Source organism: Esox lucius, chromosome 17, assembly GCF_011004845.1.
Source record: "Esox lucius isolate fEsoLuc1 chromosome 17, fEsoLuc1.pri, whole genome shotgun sequence".
Classification (NCBI taxonomy): domain Eukaryota; kingdom Metazoa; phylum Chordata; class Actinopteri; order Esociformes; family Esocidae; genus Esox; species Esox lucius.
Genome location: NC_047585.1, coordinates 22,347,933 through 22,366,819, shown reverse-complemented (window position 1 = coordinate 22,366,819; position 18,887 = coordinate 22,347,933). Strand labels below are relative to the sequence as shown.

At 39.2% G+C, this 18,887-nt stretch overlaps 1 protein-coding gene across 8 annotated transcripts in view; it reads right to left on the bottom strand.

Moving 5' to 3' along the window:
* LOC105006631 (membrane-associated guanylate kinase, WW and PDZ domain-containing protein 3) overlaps window positions 1-18,887 on the bottom strand; it is a 138,113-nt gene that overhangs the window by 44,678 nt on the left and 74,548 nt on the right. For all 8 annotated transcript variants that reach the window (XM_020055348.2, XM_034287372.1, XM_013138375.3 and 5 more), the window contains 2 exons: window positions 8,515-8,631; window positions 217-336 (listed from right to left, as the gene is read on the bottom strand). In XM_020055348.2, the coding sequence (XP_019910907.2) occupies window positions 217-336; window positions 8,515-8,631 (237 nt within the window). The remainder of the gene's footprint in view (window positions 1-216; window positions 337-8,514; window positions 8,632-18,887) is intronic.

The following is an 18,887-nucleotide window of genomic DNA, read 5'->3' as shown; positions in this document are numbered from 1 at the left end:
AGCGGTTAAAGCAGCTCAACAACTCATGAATATGTATGAATCCTTGTGATTGGAGGTTTCAGTTGTAGAATGTCTCTTAAAGACATTTCTCAGACCGATATATTTAGCCGTGGCCAATGAAATGCACTATTTCCAACTGTAACTCATTTACTTACTAGTAAGCTTAATAATCAAAGAATTGGATTGGATTCTTCCTTGGACCTTGTGAGTCCTTACCATCATAGGTTCCACTCTCCAGCAGAAGGCCACTCTCCTCCAGGATACGGAAGTCCCCAACACTGATGAAATTATAGTCCACACCCGGCACCTCCCCATCTCTAGGAAGCCGTGTGGTGCCTGTTAAAAGCACAAACACACAACGTAAGCATATAATAATGCAACAACATGAATACACAACAAGTTCGTGAACATGGACACAAAAGATAGAACATGTTAAGGGAGGGCCTATTTTGTGTATGCAAGTGTCCCAGATGATGTAACTGAAAGAAAAGGACATGATGAATGTGTTATATGAACATCAGGGAGTTTACAGGATTCTCTCATTAACAGGAAGTCTGTTTCACCTCACGCTGGCTTTCGTCCCTGAAAATGTCCCTCATAGCCCAATTACTGAAGGCACCGCTACCTCAAGTACCAAGCCTCTATCTCGCCTGTAGTATCATTTAGATGTCAAACCAATGTCTACGCTACGACAATTTTTCCATTGTCAACCTGTTGAGAGAAACATAATGAGGACGAACTCTGCTTTGTGTGCGCAGAGTATATACTTGAAAATAAAAAGTATTTTGGTGCCCCAAGCAGTTTCTCTGACAAATAGTCAATAGTTAAAGGGGTATTTCACCAATTGTTATGTGGTGTAATTTCTTGTCTTTTTGTGCAAGTCTCCAAGACAGATTTTTTTATTATATTATTTATTTGTTTAATAAAAGGACACAAATGTTCTTCTTCCTAGATATAAGTCACATTTGCAACTGACAGCCCAACACCTATCCTAGAAGACAGCCCCTAGACATTCTTTACAGGATTATCTGACTGGGTACTTGCTAGCCAAGGAATCAAAGAAATGATTTTGTTTATGATTTAGACATTCACTTTTATGCAGCAAATAATAACTGATACGATAACTGTAAAGTTGAACATACTTTTTAGCTAGTCTGTACTAAAGTATGTTAACAAGCTATCCATATTACCAAAGCATTTATGTTATGGTTCTACAGTTCCTTTATACAGTAGCTTTATTTTCTCTTCAATATAGAGAGTATGCTATGATCAATTAGTACAGAGGTCCTCCTTGGCCAACCAGACCATTGGCAACTACAGAGCTCACAAGTTTGTTTCTATCTTTTTAAGGTTGAATCAAGAATAGACGTTGACTGTGTGTTAGCAAAAAAGATGTGAAATAAAACACCTGACTAACCAGAAACACTTCAGCTAATTGTGCTAATTGTCTAAATACATTGGGAATAAAGAGCCAAAATATGATGAAAATGCATCACGGTCTCAAGTCAGTTTTCAGAAAGGATAACAGAGAAAAGAATATGATCTGGAATAATATCAGTGTGAATGTCCAAACACTCATGCAGTTTCTGGAATTTTCATTGAAATGTACTGGAATGATAAAAGCTAAGGCGTCTCTCAGTTTGTAAGTACGTATTAGTGTCCTGTGTCAGTTTATAGAGGTGGAACGAGAATGTCGCAGGACAGGAATTAAATCGAAACAGCACACAGGCCAGCACCTTTAATTGTGGTTACTGTCAAATGAGCACTGTGAGCAGAATAGAATCTCCAAACAAATTGGTCGGAGACCATCATTTTTTCAGTGTTAGTGTCAGTGAGATTAAAAATCTATTTTCCAAGATAGAAAATATCTATTCATTTAAAGTACACACAGCAGCCAACATAGCACAAACAGAACACACCTCATCACACACCTCACTACTGAGACAGATTTATTAGACCAAGACATTGGTGCCCAAAACAACATTTTGCTGCTCTGCGTTGCACTGCATGCTCTCTCCCTCTCCGGCACTCCTCCACGCCGGTGTACAAACCACCAGCTGGAGCAGATGGCAGCAGTGCACCCAACACACACACACCTGTATTCAGTTAGCAATTGTGATGTCTATTTCTCATTTTCATTGACCGTATGGTGCCGAAACCATTTTTGATTAAAAAAAAGAATGTGATCATCCGTGTCAGGGTTGTTTTGTTACTTCGGTTTTTTGCCTCTCCATTACGCACACGCTACCCATCATTAGATGTCATCCAATGATGAACACATTTCATTCCAATAAGTAAAAAAAAAATTACTTAGCAAACCTACCTTTTAAACAGTATGTGAAATAACTCTATAATAAACTAAGACAATTCAGTTATTTTATCCATATTGGTTTAAGTGTTTAAAATAGGGTCAGGTAAAGTTTCGAGCTATTTTTTTGAATGGAAATCAATAGTTGGTCCCCACATCACATATATAACATTAAGAATACTAATATTGTGTGTGTGTGTGTGTGTGTGTGTGTGAGCTAGATAATAAAATGTGTGAACACGTCTACCTTCAACCCAAATTGGTGCACCATCCATCTTTCATAATCTTTTTCATATACTTTTTAAGACCTGGTTTATGTGGATGCTACAGACACATGCCACAGCAAGGACATCAGAGGCGTCTGCACTAATAAAAAGAGGGCCAGAAATATAAAAAATGTTTTTTTTTGCATTGTTTCATGTTGGCACTTGAAAATGCCACTGGGATTCACTGTCAAACACAGAGGGGGAAAAGCATTGCAAAAACAAGCACATCTGAAGAGTCATTAATGCCTGAATTTTTTATACAGAAAAATGGGTTATACGGAAGCTAACTTCAAGTTTCAAGTTTTACTTGTCATGTGAACAAGATACACAAGATATGGACGATTCAACAAAATTCTTACTTACCGGTTCCCTCACCACAGTGTAACATGAATAGAAACAATGAAGAAAAGGACAGAGTCTGGGACAAAATGTGTCTCTACAACATTCACAAAGTGTTACCTCACCAAAGGAGCTGGCGCAGGTATTATTCCAGGTACATGTCATCTCCCCTTGTCTGGACTACTACTGTACTTAGTACGGTCACATCTCTTCTGTATCTCCACCAGAGCAGTGGAAACAGCTCCCCGCCTGCCACACTAACCGCCCCTACTGTTGCATTAAGATTTCATGTTATCAGTTTTTATTACTATTTGGTTGTCTCCTCTTTCTAGCACTAACTTTGCTGATAGTAATGACTGTTAATATTCTGAAAGAGTTGGCTTAGTTAAAATTTCCCATGACTCTTGCTGTTTCATATTCTTTTACGGTTTGCTAAAGGTCAGGTTGATGTTAACTTGTGGGAGGATATGAAATGCTGTTGTTAAGATCATGATTTTGGGGTGTCCCATACCCCTTAATTCTTACAAAGCCTAATTCAGGTGTATGTCATTTAAATGGTGTACTTTGTTTTCATCATGTCCTGTCCATTGCATTATGAGAATGGACAGGACATGATGAAAGACTGCATTAAGAGAGACCACTTTCTGTATCCTGATCAAAGTTATTTTCTATCCTGTTAGTGAATTATCCTGATCAACTGTAAGAAATGAATGTGTGCTGGTCTAGCCTACATTGACTGAAATGATTAAGGGTGTAATCTTGAGTATACTGTAATTTATATTTTGTTACCAGTAAATGTTCTCCTGGATATCGAGAGATACTTGAGAAGTAAGACCAAGAGTTGAGTTTTGGGTGAAAGTAATTGAATAAATGTAAATGTGGGAGTGCCATTTTTTTTGTTTCATTATTGGAGAAAACAAAGGAAGATGGCAATAGAATTTGGCACTAGTCTTCCTATGTTTTCACACCTTTTTAAGAAAGAATCAACCTTTTGGTCAAGAGTATATAAAGCCCCTTGTTGCCATAAGACTTATGGCTACAAAACTTATGGCAACCCGTCCTGCAGTTAGTGTATCCTCTGATTCTGACGTGCAGTTGACTTACTCATGTGCAACCGAATGGTGTTTAAGAAGGATGTAGGAATTTGAAAACATTGCTTATAAAACAAAGCACAAATTCAGGAAGATCATGTAACTCGCCATTACATTTCGGATTTATCGTTGAAAAATGTTTCACGTACTGTTGTGCGTCATTGTAACCTGCTGGGAGGTTCCACTACTGGCCTCCCAGTTCACCATGGCAACATAGATTAGCTGACAGAGTGTAGCTGATGGATTGGGGGGGGGGTCTGTGTTTCCTCAGGGAAAGGAAGTCATTCTGGGATTGAGTGTGACCCTGGGCCTTGTTCCTTTTGGAGACTTTCTGTCCTCTTAAGAGCTTCCTGCTCTTTGTTTTCATCAAGATCACGTGGGGTCAGTCTGAGGCCCAGCGAAGGACACTCCGAGATTACCTTAGCACGCAGTAAGGAACCGCAAGCATTTTCTCTCGTTTTTCATCACTCCCTCCCTCTCTCCATCGTGATCGTTCCATCTCTCAATACACTCTCAGGAGCCATATTGTTTCCTGGCCAGGCCAAGGGGAGTGGGTGACGTTTGGGTTTTATAATGGAACATTGTCTCCATTATCAACTCAATGTACTAGAACGTTCTCTAAAACACAAGGACAGCATGGCCTCATAGTATTCTGTGGTAAACAGAAAATGACAGACAGATATCTTCAGGATGTAGAGGCGTGGAACTAGGCCATTTGAATGCACCACATTATGACAAGGTTTTCTGTTGGTCTGTGTGAGTTCAGTGACAGCAATCTTTTGTGGCTGTAAATATATATGAAAACAATATCATAGTAGATGAAGAATTTTAACTGGGAGTAATATTTGCAATAAACAAATATTGTTATTGAATGAAAGAGAAATGGGCGAATGGGCGGCAAGGAAGCCAGACAAAGTGAAAGTGAAAGTCTTTCGGTCTCACCTGTAGTTATTTATTTTTGGCCCCCCGACCACTGTTACACTGTGTAAATTCCACACATTATCCAATATCTTCTGGGGTTTACAATATATTTTCTGCAAATCTACAGATTTAGTATGTGGCTTGAGAAAGAAAAATCCATAATAGTCAATATTCTTTTCTTACAGTAAATGCATGGTATTTCTACTTTTTGAAGCCCTGAAAGGTGGACATAGCAAAGGCTGGTGCCAATTAGCTATCATGCTAAAATTTGCAATCATGCTAAAAGCATAATATATTTGTAAGTAAGATTTCTGAAGGGTAGTCGATGTAAATCACATGCGATCACTCTGCCCACACTTTTATAGCAGAATCCCTACATGACAGAGGAAAAACATTCTCCAACCACAAGGAGTTGCTACAGCCTGTGGAGAAAAGTCAACCATATTGGATTACTAACCACTGGGTTAATTTGTGAGCAGGTAGCCAGTGACCTTTCATAGATTGTTCAACATTACAAGAAGCAACACTTGGCCAGAGTGGAGGGACTAGTCCATTACTGGATTTTTCATCTAAATTAGATTTTACAGTGTTTATGAAAATACATTCATAAAACATAAATGCAACATGCAACAATTTCCATGATTTTACTATGTTACATCGTATGTACAGTAAGGTACTGTCCATATAAGGAAATCTGTCAATAGAAATAATGTCAGTAGGCCATAGTCTATGGTTTTCACATGACTGGGAATGCTTGGTCACAGATACCTTAAATAGAAGGTAAGGCGTGGATTAGAAAATATGATCAGCATCTAGTATGACTACCAATTGCCTCATGCTGCGTGACCTTTCCTTTGCATACAGTGGATGAGGCCCGTACAGTGGATGAGGCCCGTAGAATGTTGTCCCATTTCTCTTTACTCTGGTGAAGACAACGAGCACACAGATCAGCTTCCCTGAGTCTGTGCTGGCTTGTTGGACGTTCTGCCAGGTTCTTTAAAACAACATTGGAGGCAGCTTATGAAATGAACATTCTCTGGTTGACCTTCCTTCTGCTCTCTCTCAGCATTTGAGACAACAGTGGCATCGTGCTGTGTGACAAAACTTCAGGTTTTACTGTAGTGGTCTTTTCTCGTCGCCAGCACAAGATGCTCATGTAAATCGATCATGTTGCATGATCAGTTTCTTAATATGACATAACTGTCAGATGGCGGGGGGAATCTGTGGCTCAGTGGTTAGGGAGTCAGTTCCTGGGTCGAATCCCGACTTTGCCACAATTGTCATTGTGCCCTGGGGCACAGGGAAAAACATCCCTGTACTTATTGTAATTCACTTTGGATAAAAGCGTCTAATATATGTCTAAAACGTGGATGGATTTTAAATGAAAATACACTCACTAGAACAGAACATGACAGAAATAAGCTTTCTGTGCACATGGAAAACGTCATATTGGTGGGTTATGTGGTGGGTTGTGTGGGCTACCATGTGGGCTACCATTTCCTTGTGAAGCACTCAACATTTCGACAGCATGTCGAAAATGCCAAGGTCCTAAATGCATTTGCCCTAAATGCCTAGGTCCAACATCCATGGTTTGCCACTGGATACACCTATCATTCCATACAGAATTCAACAGGTGACCACTATCAAAAAAGTGTGTAATAAAGAAACTTAAGTCTGAACAGCAGTAACTTGGGATGAACTACCAGGTAAATGAAAGGGATAGATTCATATTTGGGTTAAATTCTGTTTACCCTGAGATGTTCTTGAAGGCCTATGGAGTCATGTTTATTATTCCCTCTTGTCCCAGCTGGGAATTAGCAACATTAGTATCTTCCAAATTAATGAATTGAAAGTGTACATCCGGAGCCACAAAAGCTGCATTGCAAGCAGAAACAAACTCAAAAAACTCCTTGAGTTTGCTAGCTGAGCACCATCACGACAGTGCACGTAGACAGTGAAGTACACTTACAGTACACTATACCCTTCTAACTTGACTTTATGAATTAGCTACCAAACGTATCAGCAAATCATGACCCATCAAAGTCTAACTGTTAGCTACCATTGATGTTATGATAAAGCGTCGGTATGGCACCTTCAGGTTCCGCAAGGTTTCCCCTCCAAAACAAACAATCCATTGTCTGTCTCTCGGTTGCACTGAAGGTTAAGTGGGTCCATTTAATGATTCCCCTCTCCCCCAAGCCCCTGAAGGATGGCAGCTGAAGTTGAAGCCATAATTTAGGATTGACACTAAATTATTTGGGCTTGTCTGCCATCAAGGGGAGGGGGGGGGGGGCACATAGACACCTGGTCATTTACATTTCCCATCACTAACCTTTTCATCACATCACTTCCTGTCAACATATATAGAATCCAATAAATCAATTTTCATCTCTTCGTCAGTAGACAAATATTTCTTGACACTTTCTTTTTGCTAAATTAACATTGGGCCCAAACTACCCTCTGTAGAATTTCACACCAACAGAGACACAGTGAACTTAATTACATCACAAAATAAACCATTCAGCACTGCCAGCCGGGTGCTGAAGAGCAGTTATTACCCTGGTAATGTGTCTCCAAACAAGTAATGTTAAAACCTTGGAAGAACAAACCTGGACAGAGATTGACAACCACAAACCGGTGGATAGAACGCCCAACAGAACGCAGAAATTACACATGACTGGCACACGAATTAGCTGAAGGGAGTAAAAGTGGTAAAAACATTCACCCTCTCCAAAAAAATATATACATAAGCAGCTAACGTCCAGGAAGAATGTCACACTTCCACCAACAATTCCCCACACTACAAGACACCATCTTCCAGCCCATGGGGTACAAGGCACCTCTTGCTGAGCATTTGTGAGTGTTGTGCAAAACTGTCTTCAGTAGCCTGAGGAACAGTGGGACAGTGGGACTAAAACATGCTCAAATGTATTACTGTTTTTATAGGAAATTCTGCTTCTTAGCAAAAAAAATCAGGAGTAAATTTTATGCTCAGAAGGTTGTCACTTAATGTGCATGGAAAAAAATTTATGGTGAAGAGTACTCACGCAAGTTCTCATTCCTTTTCCTTCTCCCTATCAGAACCTCATTTCTTTCCTACTCTAAACACATAGCTGGTATGAATATTAAGAACTTAGAACATCCACTTCTACACTTGACTGACACCTCTAAAGGTCTTTTTAGATTGACTGTTTCCACAGCCCACATCTCAACTAAGAGTAAAAGCTTTTGTATGAAAGACCATAATCACAGACTGCAATCTGGAGCAAGGTCAGTTCTTATGATTCTGTCTTTACTTGCACAGTCATCTTTAAGTGTCTGTACTTGAACTGACTCTTTGAAGTGTGTGATTTGTGGCAGGCACTTAAGGGTGCGTCGGAAATGTCACCCCAAATGTGCATTGCTTTTCACCAGAGCACACTAAGTAGTGTAGTAGGTATTAGGGGTTCAACTCAAATACACTGTACCTGGAGAGACAAAATTCAACACACTTGGCCTTCTAGGTTTAGTCAAAAACCTGCAGACCTAAATCTCTCCCGGAACAGCATTTCCTACTCGTGGCCTAAGAGCTGGGTTTGGAGAAACTTACAAGGGATGGTGCGCAGGTACAGGTTGTCCCGGATGACCTGCTGAAGCTTGTGGTCCAACGAACCTTTCTGGAACTGCAGGCTGAGATAGTGGCGCAGATCCGTGTTCAGTACCTTCCCTGAGCAGTCGGAGACAGAGACACAGTGTATTTAGAGGTTAGACTATATCCCTTCCATGAGTCACTCCTGAGAAGATAAAATGTAACTGACAACAGAAAGTTTTCATATAATGTAAATACAAAAGATTGACACTCACAGCTTAATAAACAACCCAGCAAACCAACACAAATAATTTTACAACAGAAGGTGTCAACGTAGACAGTTTTTGACTTCTAAAAAAAAAAAAGCGCTTCTCCTAACTAAGACCTCAATGCCTCACTGAAAGTTATGAGGCCTCGGAAACTTGAGAGTCCTCCTGTGAAAGCAGAGGGAAGTTTGCTGCGAGTTTGAGAAGATGATGAGGAGAGAAGGGAAAGAGATCTTCGGTGTCTTGGATGTGAGTCTTGTCTCCTGGCTGACAGAGGAGGAGAAAGGACTTTGAAATGGCTCGACTGGCTCTGAGCTTCAGTAATAATCATGTTCCCTCCCTCTGCTCTCGACTCTGCCGGGCGGACAAAACTCTGCTCAACACAACTCTGTAGGCATGGCTATGAATACAAATACAGTCTCAGAAAGAAACAGCCCTCTACGATATATATAGTAGCTGGCGAAAGTTGGGGCTCAATATAGGAGTGTATTAGAACAGAAGCTTTAAAACTGGGTGTTCTGACAAATACTAGAGGGAGAAAAATCTGTCCTCTTTTTTTCATTAATTAAAATATTCGTTTTTATAGGCTTTGCCTACAGAACAAGGAAATAATATTATGACTACTTCTGTCTTCTATCCTTACTACTTCTATCCACTACTACTGACAATCCGATTTTTCCAAAGTAGCTGCTTTAGTTTGTTTTACCCTGTCCCAGTTGACGGGTGTTGAGCTAGGCTGTTTCATGGTAAAACCATGTGAGATTTCATGTAGGTTGACAACATTGCATTAATACAAAATATAGACGATGGTTGCTTGCTTGTTTAAGAAACATAATACTATAAACTAAAAATAAATGTGAGGATGAGATCAATTCTGTTGGGATATGGACATTCATTTGATACACTGCCGATTTTGCAGGTTTTCCCACTTACAAAGCATGTAGAAGTCTGTAATTTTTATCATAGGTATTAAAAATGTGCACGCATCCACAATAATTCTAGGATTTTACAAATTATTTTGGTATGCCTTATAAAAAAAATTTGGTCCTTGAATTTTGCAATTAAGTCCTTAACATTTGTGGAATATGAATTGCTAATGAACTGCAAAAACAATGTTTCATTTACATAAACCTACATATTTCACATGTACATACATTATACAGTGAAAATGATTAAGAGTAGGGGTCCTCTGATGTGGCATATTTTCAGTAAATAAAAAATCAGTGTCACAATAAATGCTTTCAGGATAATCTACGGCCTATTATTGTTCATCACATAACAGCAAAAATTGGAATCCAAAAATGACACATTGTTGGAAAATGGAGTCATGTAATGTTTGGCTTCTATTTGAAGACTAGAACTGAAACAACACCATCTAATGCCAGTGCCATAAGATAACAGTAAAATAAACTGTTTAGATATATTATGACATATTGTAAATTATCTGTCATTAGTTATGAGGAATATCGTCGACATATTTAATAAACTTGATGTTTCTATAAAAAATATATGTCATCCTAAATCAACATGTTTTTTGCATTACCTGTGGCATGTTGTTGGAGCTGCAATCCTTGTGGGGGCATCTTTTGGGGATAAAAGTGTATTTTGTTCTAAAAAGCGTTCTCTAAAGAGGATTAAATCAGAGCTGGTCTAGGCTCACAGACACACAGGGGTACTGAGACCCAATGTGACAGCTTTGTTGTTGGCCGTGCAAGTCCACCCCTCAGAGAAAAGCTCAAGAAACAGGCCTAACACTCAAAAATTCCAGGTGCATTTTACAATATATAGCAGAAGGTAAAAAACAAACATAAAATACTTAAACGATTTGCAATCGATTCAAATAATTCTTTAAATAACTTAAGGTATGGCCACTTGGCATGCAGAACAGATGCCAAACGCATGTAGCCTTCACATACATTTCATTCAATGACTTCATCAATGACTTCACAGCTCATGTGCGTCAACAAAGTTCTGCATCGCCACGTCCATCTACTCACTGTTGTTCTATTAAATAAAGTGGTTGATTGAAATATATACACTGAACAAAACATACGAACTCAACATTTCAAGGGTTGGTCCCACGTTTCATGATGTGAACTAAAGATCTGAGAAAGGTTTCATAAGCAGATAAAGCTAATTTCTCTCAAATGTAGTGGAATAAAAAAAAATATATATCCCGGTTGATGAGCAATTTTCCTTTGCTTGATAATCCATTCACCTGATCTGCTTCTTGATATGTGACATATCAAAAAGCAGATCATTACACAGGTGCACTTTGAGACAATAAAATACCAGTCTAAGATGTACAGTTTTGTCACACCAAGTCACCGTTTAATATCACAAAGAAAAAAACATGAAACTCTTTCCAAAACCTCATGTCTATGTTTAATTTCAAGTTTTAGTGACCTAAAATGAAAAATAGATATATTTCAATGTTTTTTCTGAATCTATTCAGAAAGCTATTGTCCTGTCAATTGCCAATAAGAAATGTTTTCACCAAATTAACACTAGTCTAGAGCACTCCCACTTAACCGGATGAAAGTCATTATTCTGTTACAGTCATACCTTTTGTACGTATTAACATTTAAATACATTTTACTAACCCTAACATATAACCCTAATTGCAAAAACTTGCTCTAAAAGCCTTAACCTAATTCTGACTCCAACTGTGGCTTTTACCCTAAACCTTAAACTTAAGCCAAAAAAGCCATTTTCATTACGGTGCAGGGAAAAATACCCACACATCTTTTTCCTGATTTCCCCACAGTTAGGAGATTTATCACCATTCATATAGGAAGACCTGTTCGCATACACACACAGCATTGCCTTTGATGCCTACCGGTCCTGTCAGACTATGTTAGTCACATCAGAGATGAGGCTCTCATTTTTAGAGATAACACGGCCATTGAATCGTCTGTCTTCAGTTGAGGACTCAATGGCCTTCATTGTACCCTGTATGCTGAGGCATTGGTAGTAAATGCAGCCTCCCTCTGCCCTGGCCTCCCTCTGCCCTGGCCTCCTTCTGCCCTGGCCTCCCTCCCTCTGCCCTGGGCTTTCTCCCTCTGTCCTGGGCTTTCTCCCTCTGTCCTGGGCTCTCTCCCTCTGTCCTGGGCTTTCTCCCTCTGCCCTGGGCTCTCTCCCTCTGCCCTGGGCTCTCTCCCTCTGCCCTGGGCTCTCTCCCTCTGCCCTGGGCTCTCTCCCTCTGTACCTATCCATTTCCTCCTCTCTGTGAGGTTTCATCATCACACCAGTTGAAACGGTATCTGTGTCTTCCTTAGTCCCCATTAACTACAGTGACTAATTACATTATCATAGAAGCTGTTGAAAGGAACAAGGGGAACCAGAATAATTAAATAAATTAGGGCATGATTCAAGATAGGCCCCACCTCCCTCACTGTTGCCTATGGTAAGCTAGGGCTTGCAGTATTAAAGACTGATTGGCATTGATTTTCATTTTTGTCAACAATCTCCACCAAACCAAGTCAAAGTAGAATGACATGATAATTTCTTGAACATCAATGAAAAATGAAACACTAATATTCCTTTGTTAGTATTCATGTATTCACCCCTGAGTCAATACATCTATGAGTCTTCCAGGGTAAGTCTCAAAGGGTTTCACACCTAGATTGCGCAATATTTAACAATCACTCTTTCTGAAATTCTTCAGACTGTCAAGATTTTAGGGATCACGGGTAGACAGCAATTTTTCAAGTATTGCTTTATATATATATATATATATATATATATATATATATATATATATATATATATATATATATATATATATATATATATATATATATAGCTATATATATAGCTATATATATATATATATATATATATATATATATATATATATATATATATATATAGCTATATATTTAAAACAGATACATTTAACATAGTCACTCAATTTCACACTGTGTTATAGGTTACTGTACAGCTGAATTGTGGATTCTTTACCCTATGTCTGGTGTAATACTGACTGAACCTGGTTTTCCTCTAGGACTGTGCCAATGCATAGCTACTCCCAGTTGTTATAATAGGAAACACTTTCATAATAGTATTACATCTTGAACTAAAATACTTGACTGAGGGACTTTACAAATGCTGTATGTACAGTATGGGGGAAGGAGGAAGGGGTAATATTTAAAATATTCACCATTATATCCACGCAACTGCCGATTTGCTAAGACAAATTTGACTGATGAACTGATGACTATTTTTCTAACTTCATTTAAATGTTGTCATTATGTAATATTCTATGTAGACCAATCACAAATAAGCACATTAAATACATTTCAATCCCAATTTGTAATTCAACAGTCCAACAAGTCCAACAGGGCGAATACTTCAAAGGACAATAGAATGTAAAAAAAAAAAAACACTGTGGGGTAGAGATGAGTGAGTTGTTTAGAAGTGGAAGGTCACCCCCAGGAAGTTTTCAACATTCCTTTAGTATTTTCTTTAGCATCAGCAATCCAGTAATCCTCCACAATGCCTGTAGCATCTCAAAGCTGATACCAGTGGAGAGGAGGAGCACATAGAGCTGAGCCAGGCTTCCATGGTGAGCTGGTAGACAGAACCTCCACACTTATATTAACACACGCACGTGAAGATGCACTCACACACACACACACACACACACACAAAAGCATCTGACTGGAACCAGGCAAAGAGAAGAGCAGGTCTCAGGAATCTGGAGCCGGCTCTGAGTAATAGAGATACAGATCACATATGGCTAATTGGTCTGTTTTGAAAAGACACAACCATGCAGCTCACAATGTCTTGTCAAAGGGCTCGACATCTTTCGCATCTATGTGGAATTCTCCAGGGAGGTCATTATTCTGTTATCTGAATGCATCATACGGTAGGGTGTCAGCAGGTTTATCGCTATGTACCCTATGACATGTCACCTGACAGAGCAAGCCATCTTCTCCATTTTGTGTGCATCTTTCACTATTTAATAGATACAAATTTGCCAAAGTCCCAAATGTATGTAATGCAGAAGGTATGCATGAGTGAGCGCACAGGAACAAACACACACACGCACACGCACACACACTCCTCCATAAGGCTAAGGTCTTTGTGCTTTACATCCTGGAATGGGCTGTAATACTGTGGTACACCTACATGTGAGACAGATTCTAGCTCCATGCCAAACCACGGGGAGGGCCAATCAAAGTCAAAAGACTCCATCATGTGATTAAGGGTGGGCTGTTAGGGTCGATTTCATCAGTGCTCCAGATCCCTGGTGCTTAGTTTAACACCTGGGGCTTCTGTCTCCCCGGCCCCCTCCCCACACTCACATAAACACGACTGACCTCGACACCCACCCACCCACTGTCACTCCGCTGAGCTGGCCGCCAGCCTCAAGGTGTCCCCCATCTATTGCATTCTTTTAAATTGCTTAATGCATTTTTTTTTCCTGAGAATGAGCAGACCTTGTCCCTCACTTTGGGTCTCTGTCCCTGTGCAGATGTCAAAACATGTTTTGACATCATAAATACATAATAGACTTAATAGACAGTAGATGCGTTTTAAAAGCCAAATAATGTTACAGGGTTGATCATGACAGGATTGATAAATACCATGATAGAGGGAATATAATATTGTTGTGTGTAACATGAAAGAACAATTGAATGCAAGTTTTATAAAACAGAACATCATGAAATTCCTAAAGCATTTTGGGCTATATACTGTATGAAATGTGTTGTTGGTTTTCCATCATGTAAAAGAAATAATGTTGAGAAATAACTTTTTCATATTATGTGGGTTTAATAACCCACATAATATAATTCTTAAAATTGAAACAAATCTGACAGAGGGGCATTTAAATTCAGATTTGGCACTATAACAACCCTTTATTCAAAGAAAATCTAATTTCTTGAATTGTGGAACAGAAAACGTCTTTCATTATAACACAATATTTTCAATGAAATATTGGTGCAGAACTTCTGCTTCAATATTCAAGATACAACAAAAGCCGTACTTCTCATGTGATGCTGGTCCAGCAGCGACTCAGACAGCAAAACGTGCCGGGAGACTTTGCAGGAGGTAGAAAAGGCTATGGTGTCACCTCACACATCCTCGGCCTTGCCAGAGTATTATCTGCACTTATATAACCGTGTGTTGGCTTCAGCAGCAGCAACTCTATCTAATAGAGCATAAGGCCCTAGGATGGGTTAGAGCAGCAACCTATAGTGGAATCTGCAAAGCCTGCTGAACTAAAAGCTGTCAAGGGCCAGTGGGCTCACATGGTCACAGCTGCATTCATATTAAAGTTAACCAGCCATGAGATAGCCCCATCCCTCCCCCTGCCGTGCCACAGCGGAGAAGCAGAGGACTGACCTTGATCCTCTCGGTTTCTTGATTAGCAGCAGTCAGCAGAACATTGACAGGCTTAGCCTCCACCACCATGATAACGCGAGGAGACAAAAGAACAGAGGATCCCAGCATCAATGGGGGGGTAGAAGGTTACCCTCAGGACCTCAGGGCGCTGACTCATGGTGTTGCTCTCTCTCTCTGACACTTTTATCCATCCAACCAAACCCTAACTTCAGGTTCTGGTTTGCTCTCCTTTATCCTCTCACTAATTCTGCCTCTCTTCATCCTCCAACTCTGAGTCTCTGCTGTAGGCCATCCAGCCTTCAGTTATGTAAAACACAGGTCCATGCAGTTGAAGTAAAATTCACACAAACACCTACCATATCCCAGTGAAGAGACACATTTAGCATGTCTCAGATCAACCGAACAATTTGAGTGATAACACTCACACAAAAATGTAGCACATTTGTCCACTCAACCCACTAGACTAACATTCCAAAAGGTAATCTTTAAAAAAACAACATTGGAAATAACATTGCCAGGAAATAACGCATACAAAGTTACAGTGATTAATCCAGACAGTGGCTGAGTTGTTTATTTTACGTATTACTCATTGCTTGTCCTAAAGATTAATTCCATGCAATTTATTTGGCTGGCTTAGCTTTGCACCAGCTACTCAACTGATTGGTTCACCTACATCCTCTGGTTCATCTATGGTCTCCCAGCAGTGAAATAAAAGTCCCTTTACAAATGCATGGCAAACTTTAAAAAGCAAACTTTGATTAATGATGGGTCATGGTTGGGTGGCTGTGTCTTTAAAATATAGTAACAACAATCCGTCTACATGTCTACTTCTGTTTTAGGAGTGTTGTTTTTCAGTGTTTGTGGAACTGATTTATTTTGGCACTGGAAAAAATGAACATTCTTAAAACAGCGATAACAAAATGTAAGCATGCATGCACATACATCCACACAATAGTGGACATCTGCTGGAGACTGTTGTGAATTTAATAGTTCTATCCAAAAACAAGTGTGACTCAAGTAGACTGTTGTTCAGTGTGGTTCAGGAAGAGGCTTCTAATCCCAGTTCTGTTGTCAACTCATGTCTCTGTAAAAGTGAAGTCATGTTTCTGTGAAGTAAGAGCAAGGCCATATGTACTTAATAATTGAAAAGGAAGGAAATTGAAAAGAAATGAGGGAATGCATACCGGCGTAGCAGTGTTCACCATGATGAGCATGGTGAGAGAAGCACAGTGATGCTGAAACAGTACGCCTGACCTCAGGGCCACGTCTTTTTAAAGTGACAACCCTTCACCTGTACGCTTCCACGGTCAATTATGCTGCATGATACATAAAACCAAAAGACAAAAAGACAAGGAATACACATTTTTGCCTAAATACATAGCCTTAGCTTCAGGACAAATTTAAAACACATCACTGAGTAACTGCCTCTGTATTTTCAAGCATGGTGGAGGTTGCTTGTATCATGTTATGGGTATGCTTGACTTCAGGAAAGACTGGGGAGTTAATATATATGATCAACTGGATTCAGGTATGAATATGGAACATGCTAGTTAAAACCTGCTTCAGTCTGTTTTCCACCAGATGATGGAACAGACATTAACCTTTCAGCAGGACAACGCAAACAAAACTCTGAATCACTGCATTGCTCATTAACGGTATGCCGCAACATAAACACAACGACATAATTAAACCAAGAGAATCAATGATTTCTGATAAAATCCCAAATGACTCAAACAGGCATGAATCTGTTCAGCAGAGCTGGAGTGGAGCATGCTGTATGTGGTTATAGTACAGAGAGGTTTCATGACCCTTCGATATTTCAGCATAGCGTACAACTTGCAGTTGAAATGTTGAGTGCTTCTGCTCAGAAACCTACCTTAAGTCAAATTATTAAGTAAAATAATTACAGAAGTAGATGCTGTGTAAAAGTGTTGTTAAATTGAACCAAGCACAGAAAACATTTTAGTGGAAAGGGGAAACGAATGAGTGGCCGAAGGAGTGATTAATGAGTGTGTGAGAGTACAGACCGTTTAACTTCACATTCACATTACTCCGGCCTGTGCTCTCAGCAGTAGGACAGTAGCCAACCAGCTCAGAATAATGAGACAGCAGCAACACCCACACCGTGCCTTGACCAAGCTACACTACGCCTATGTTAACATAACCACAATGGATGCAAATTATGTGATGGAGTCCCGAAGAGACAGTGGCCATAAACACTCAATCAAGGCTAGTCACATCTGATAGAAACAACACTGACAAAACAGCATTCTATTCACTGAATGTAATAAGCCAGTAATAAGCATCAATCAGGAAAAGACACATTTTCAAATTAAAATGAACAACTATAACCACCAATTGCAAACATATTTTGTCAAGTTCAACAAATGTTGAATGCAACACTGTCGGCCTTGCATGGTTATACTATTTTCACAGAAAGCTAACAGCATGCAAACTGCAAAAGAACTGTGATACTTATCAGATAACAATAATTTAAATGTAACATCTTGAAAGTTCAAATTAAGAAGTCAGATTTAACAAACTGGCCAAAGAATTGTTGATAATATGACTCAGGTCAAAGGCAGGCGACAATATGACTCAGGTCAAAAGCATGCACAAACAAGGCAACTGATAGCTCACTCTCAGCAAATTATGTGCTTTTGGAATTTACAGAAGTCCTAACCCATCTAATTTGCCCCCTTCAAAACAGTCTTACTAATAAAATTATAGAAATTATAGTATGAATAAAAACATATACTTGAATCGATCCTTATGCCTTCCCCTGATGGTACCCAATGAACAATAATAATATTAATAATAATATAATAATAATTAGCTTTTTTTGCTTTTGATTAGTAATCTGTTCAAACTGGGTAACAGGCCTAAAGTACAATGAAAAGGCTGTCTAAATGTGCATATGTTGTTGGTGGTACAGTAGTATAATTATTTATTATTCAATAGATAAAAATGCAGAGCGAAAATATAGACTAATGAAACAGTACTTTTAGTGACATTTTAGTTTTTCAGATTTTTCCCTTTTCTTGTCCAACCTGCATAGGGCAATTGTGAAAAAATGCTTTGTTACAAAATATTGTCATCTGCATCTCCAGAATGGATAAGACAATCTATAAAAAGTATATGTTTTGAGACAACCTTACTGTTATATTCAGTGTCAAAAAAGTTTGTCTGTTTCATGTAGTACCATAACAAATTTTAACCGCTTTATTTCTCCAATAAGCCAAAATGTTGCTATTTTGGGTTTATACTCCCCCAATGGGTACTAGATTCCTCAAATGTTTCATCTATTATCTTATGTCATCTCTTATATATAACCTCATCTGTCGTCTATTACCTATTATCTTATCTCATATCTCATTTCTATTATCTAATCTTTCATCTATCCTCTTTTCTCATTAGCTTTACACAGATTGAGTCAAACAGTAAAGGGTCATAATGGTCATAATCAGTCAATCAGTACTCCAGCTGGCTGGCTGGATTTGTTCTATAGCTCTACCATTAGCGCAGTCATCCGTTAGTGAATTCCAAGAGAAATGTGGGATTCAATCACAGTTATCATCATCTACGGCCTTGGATATGAGCCTGGTTATAACACGCTCGTCTGCTGAGTACCGTTGTGAAGGGGAAATAAAGACACAGCAATCAAAGGGGGACGATCCTGGATGTTGGAGCCTCTCTGAGTGACTGACTGAGGAAATTCCAATCATTTAAGCCGCAGCCTCCCATGCATCCAGATAAGCCTGATATAGGGCTAACCGT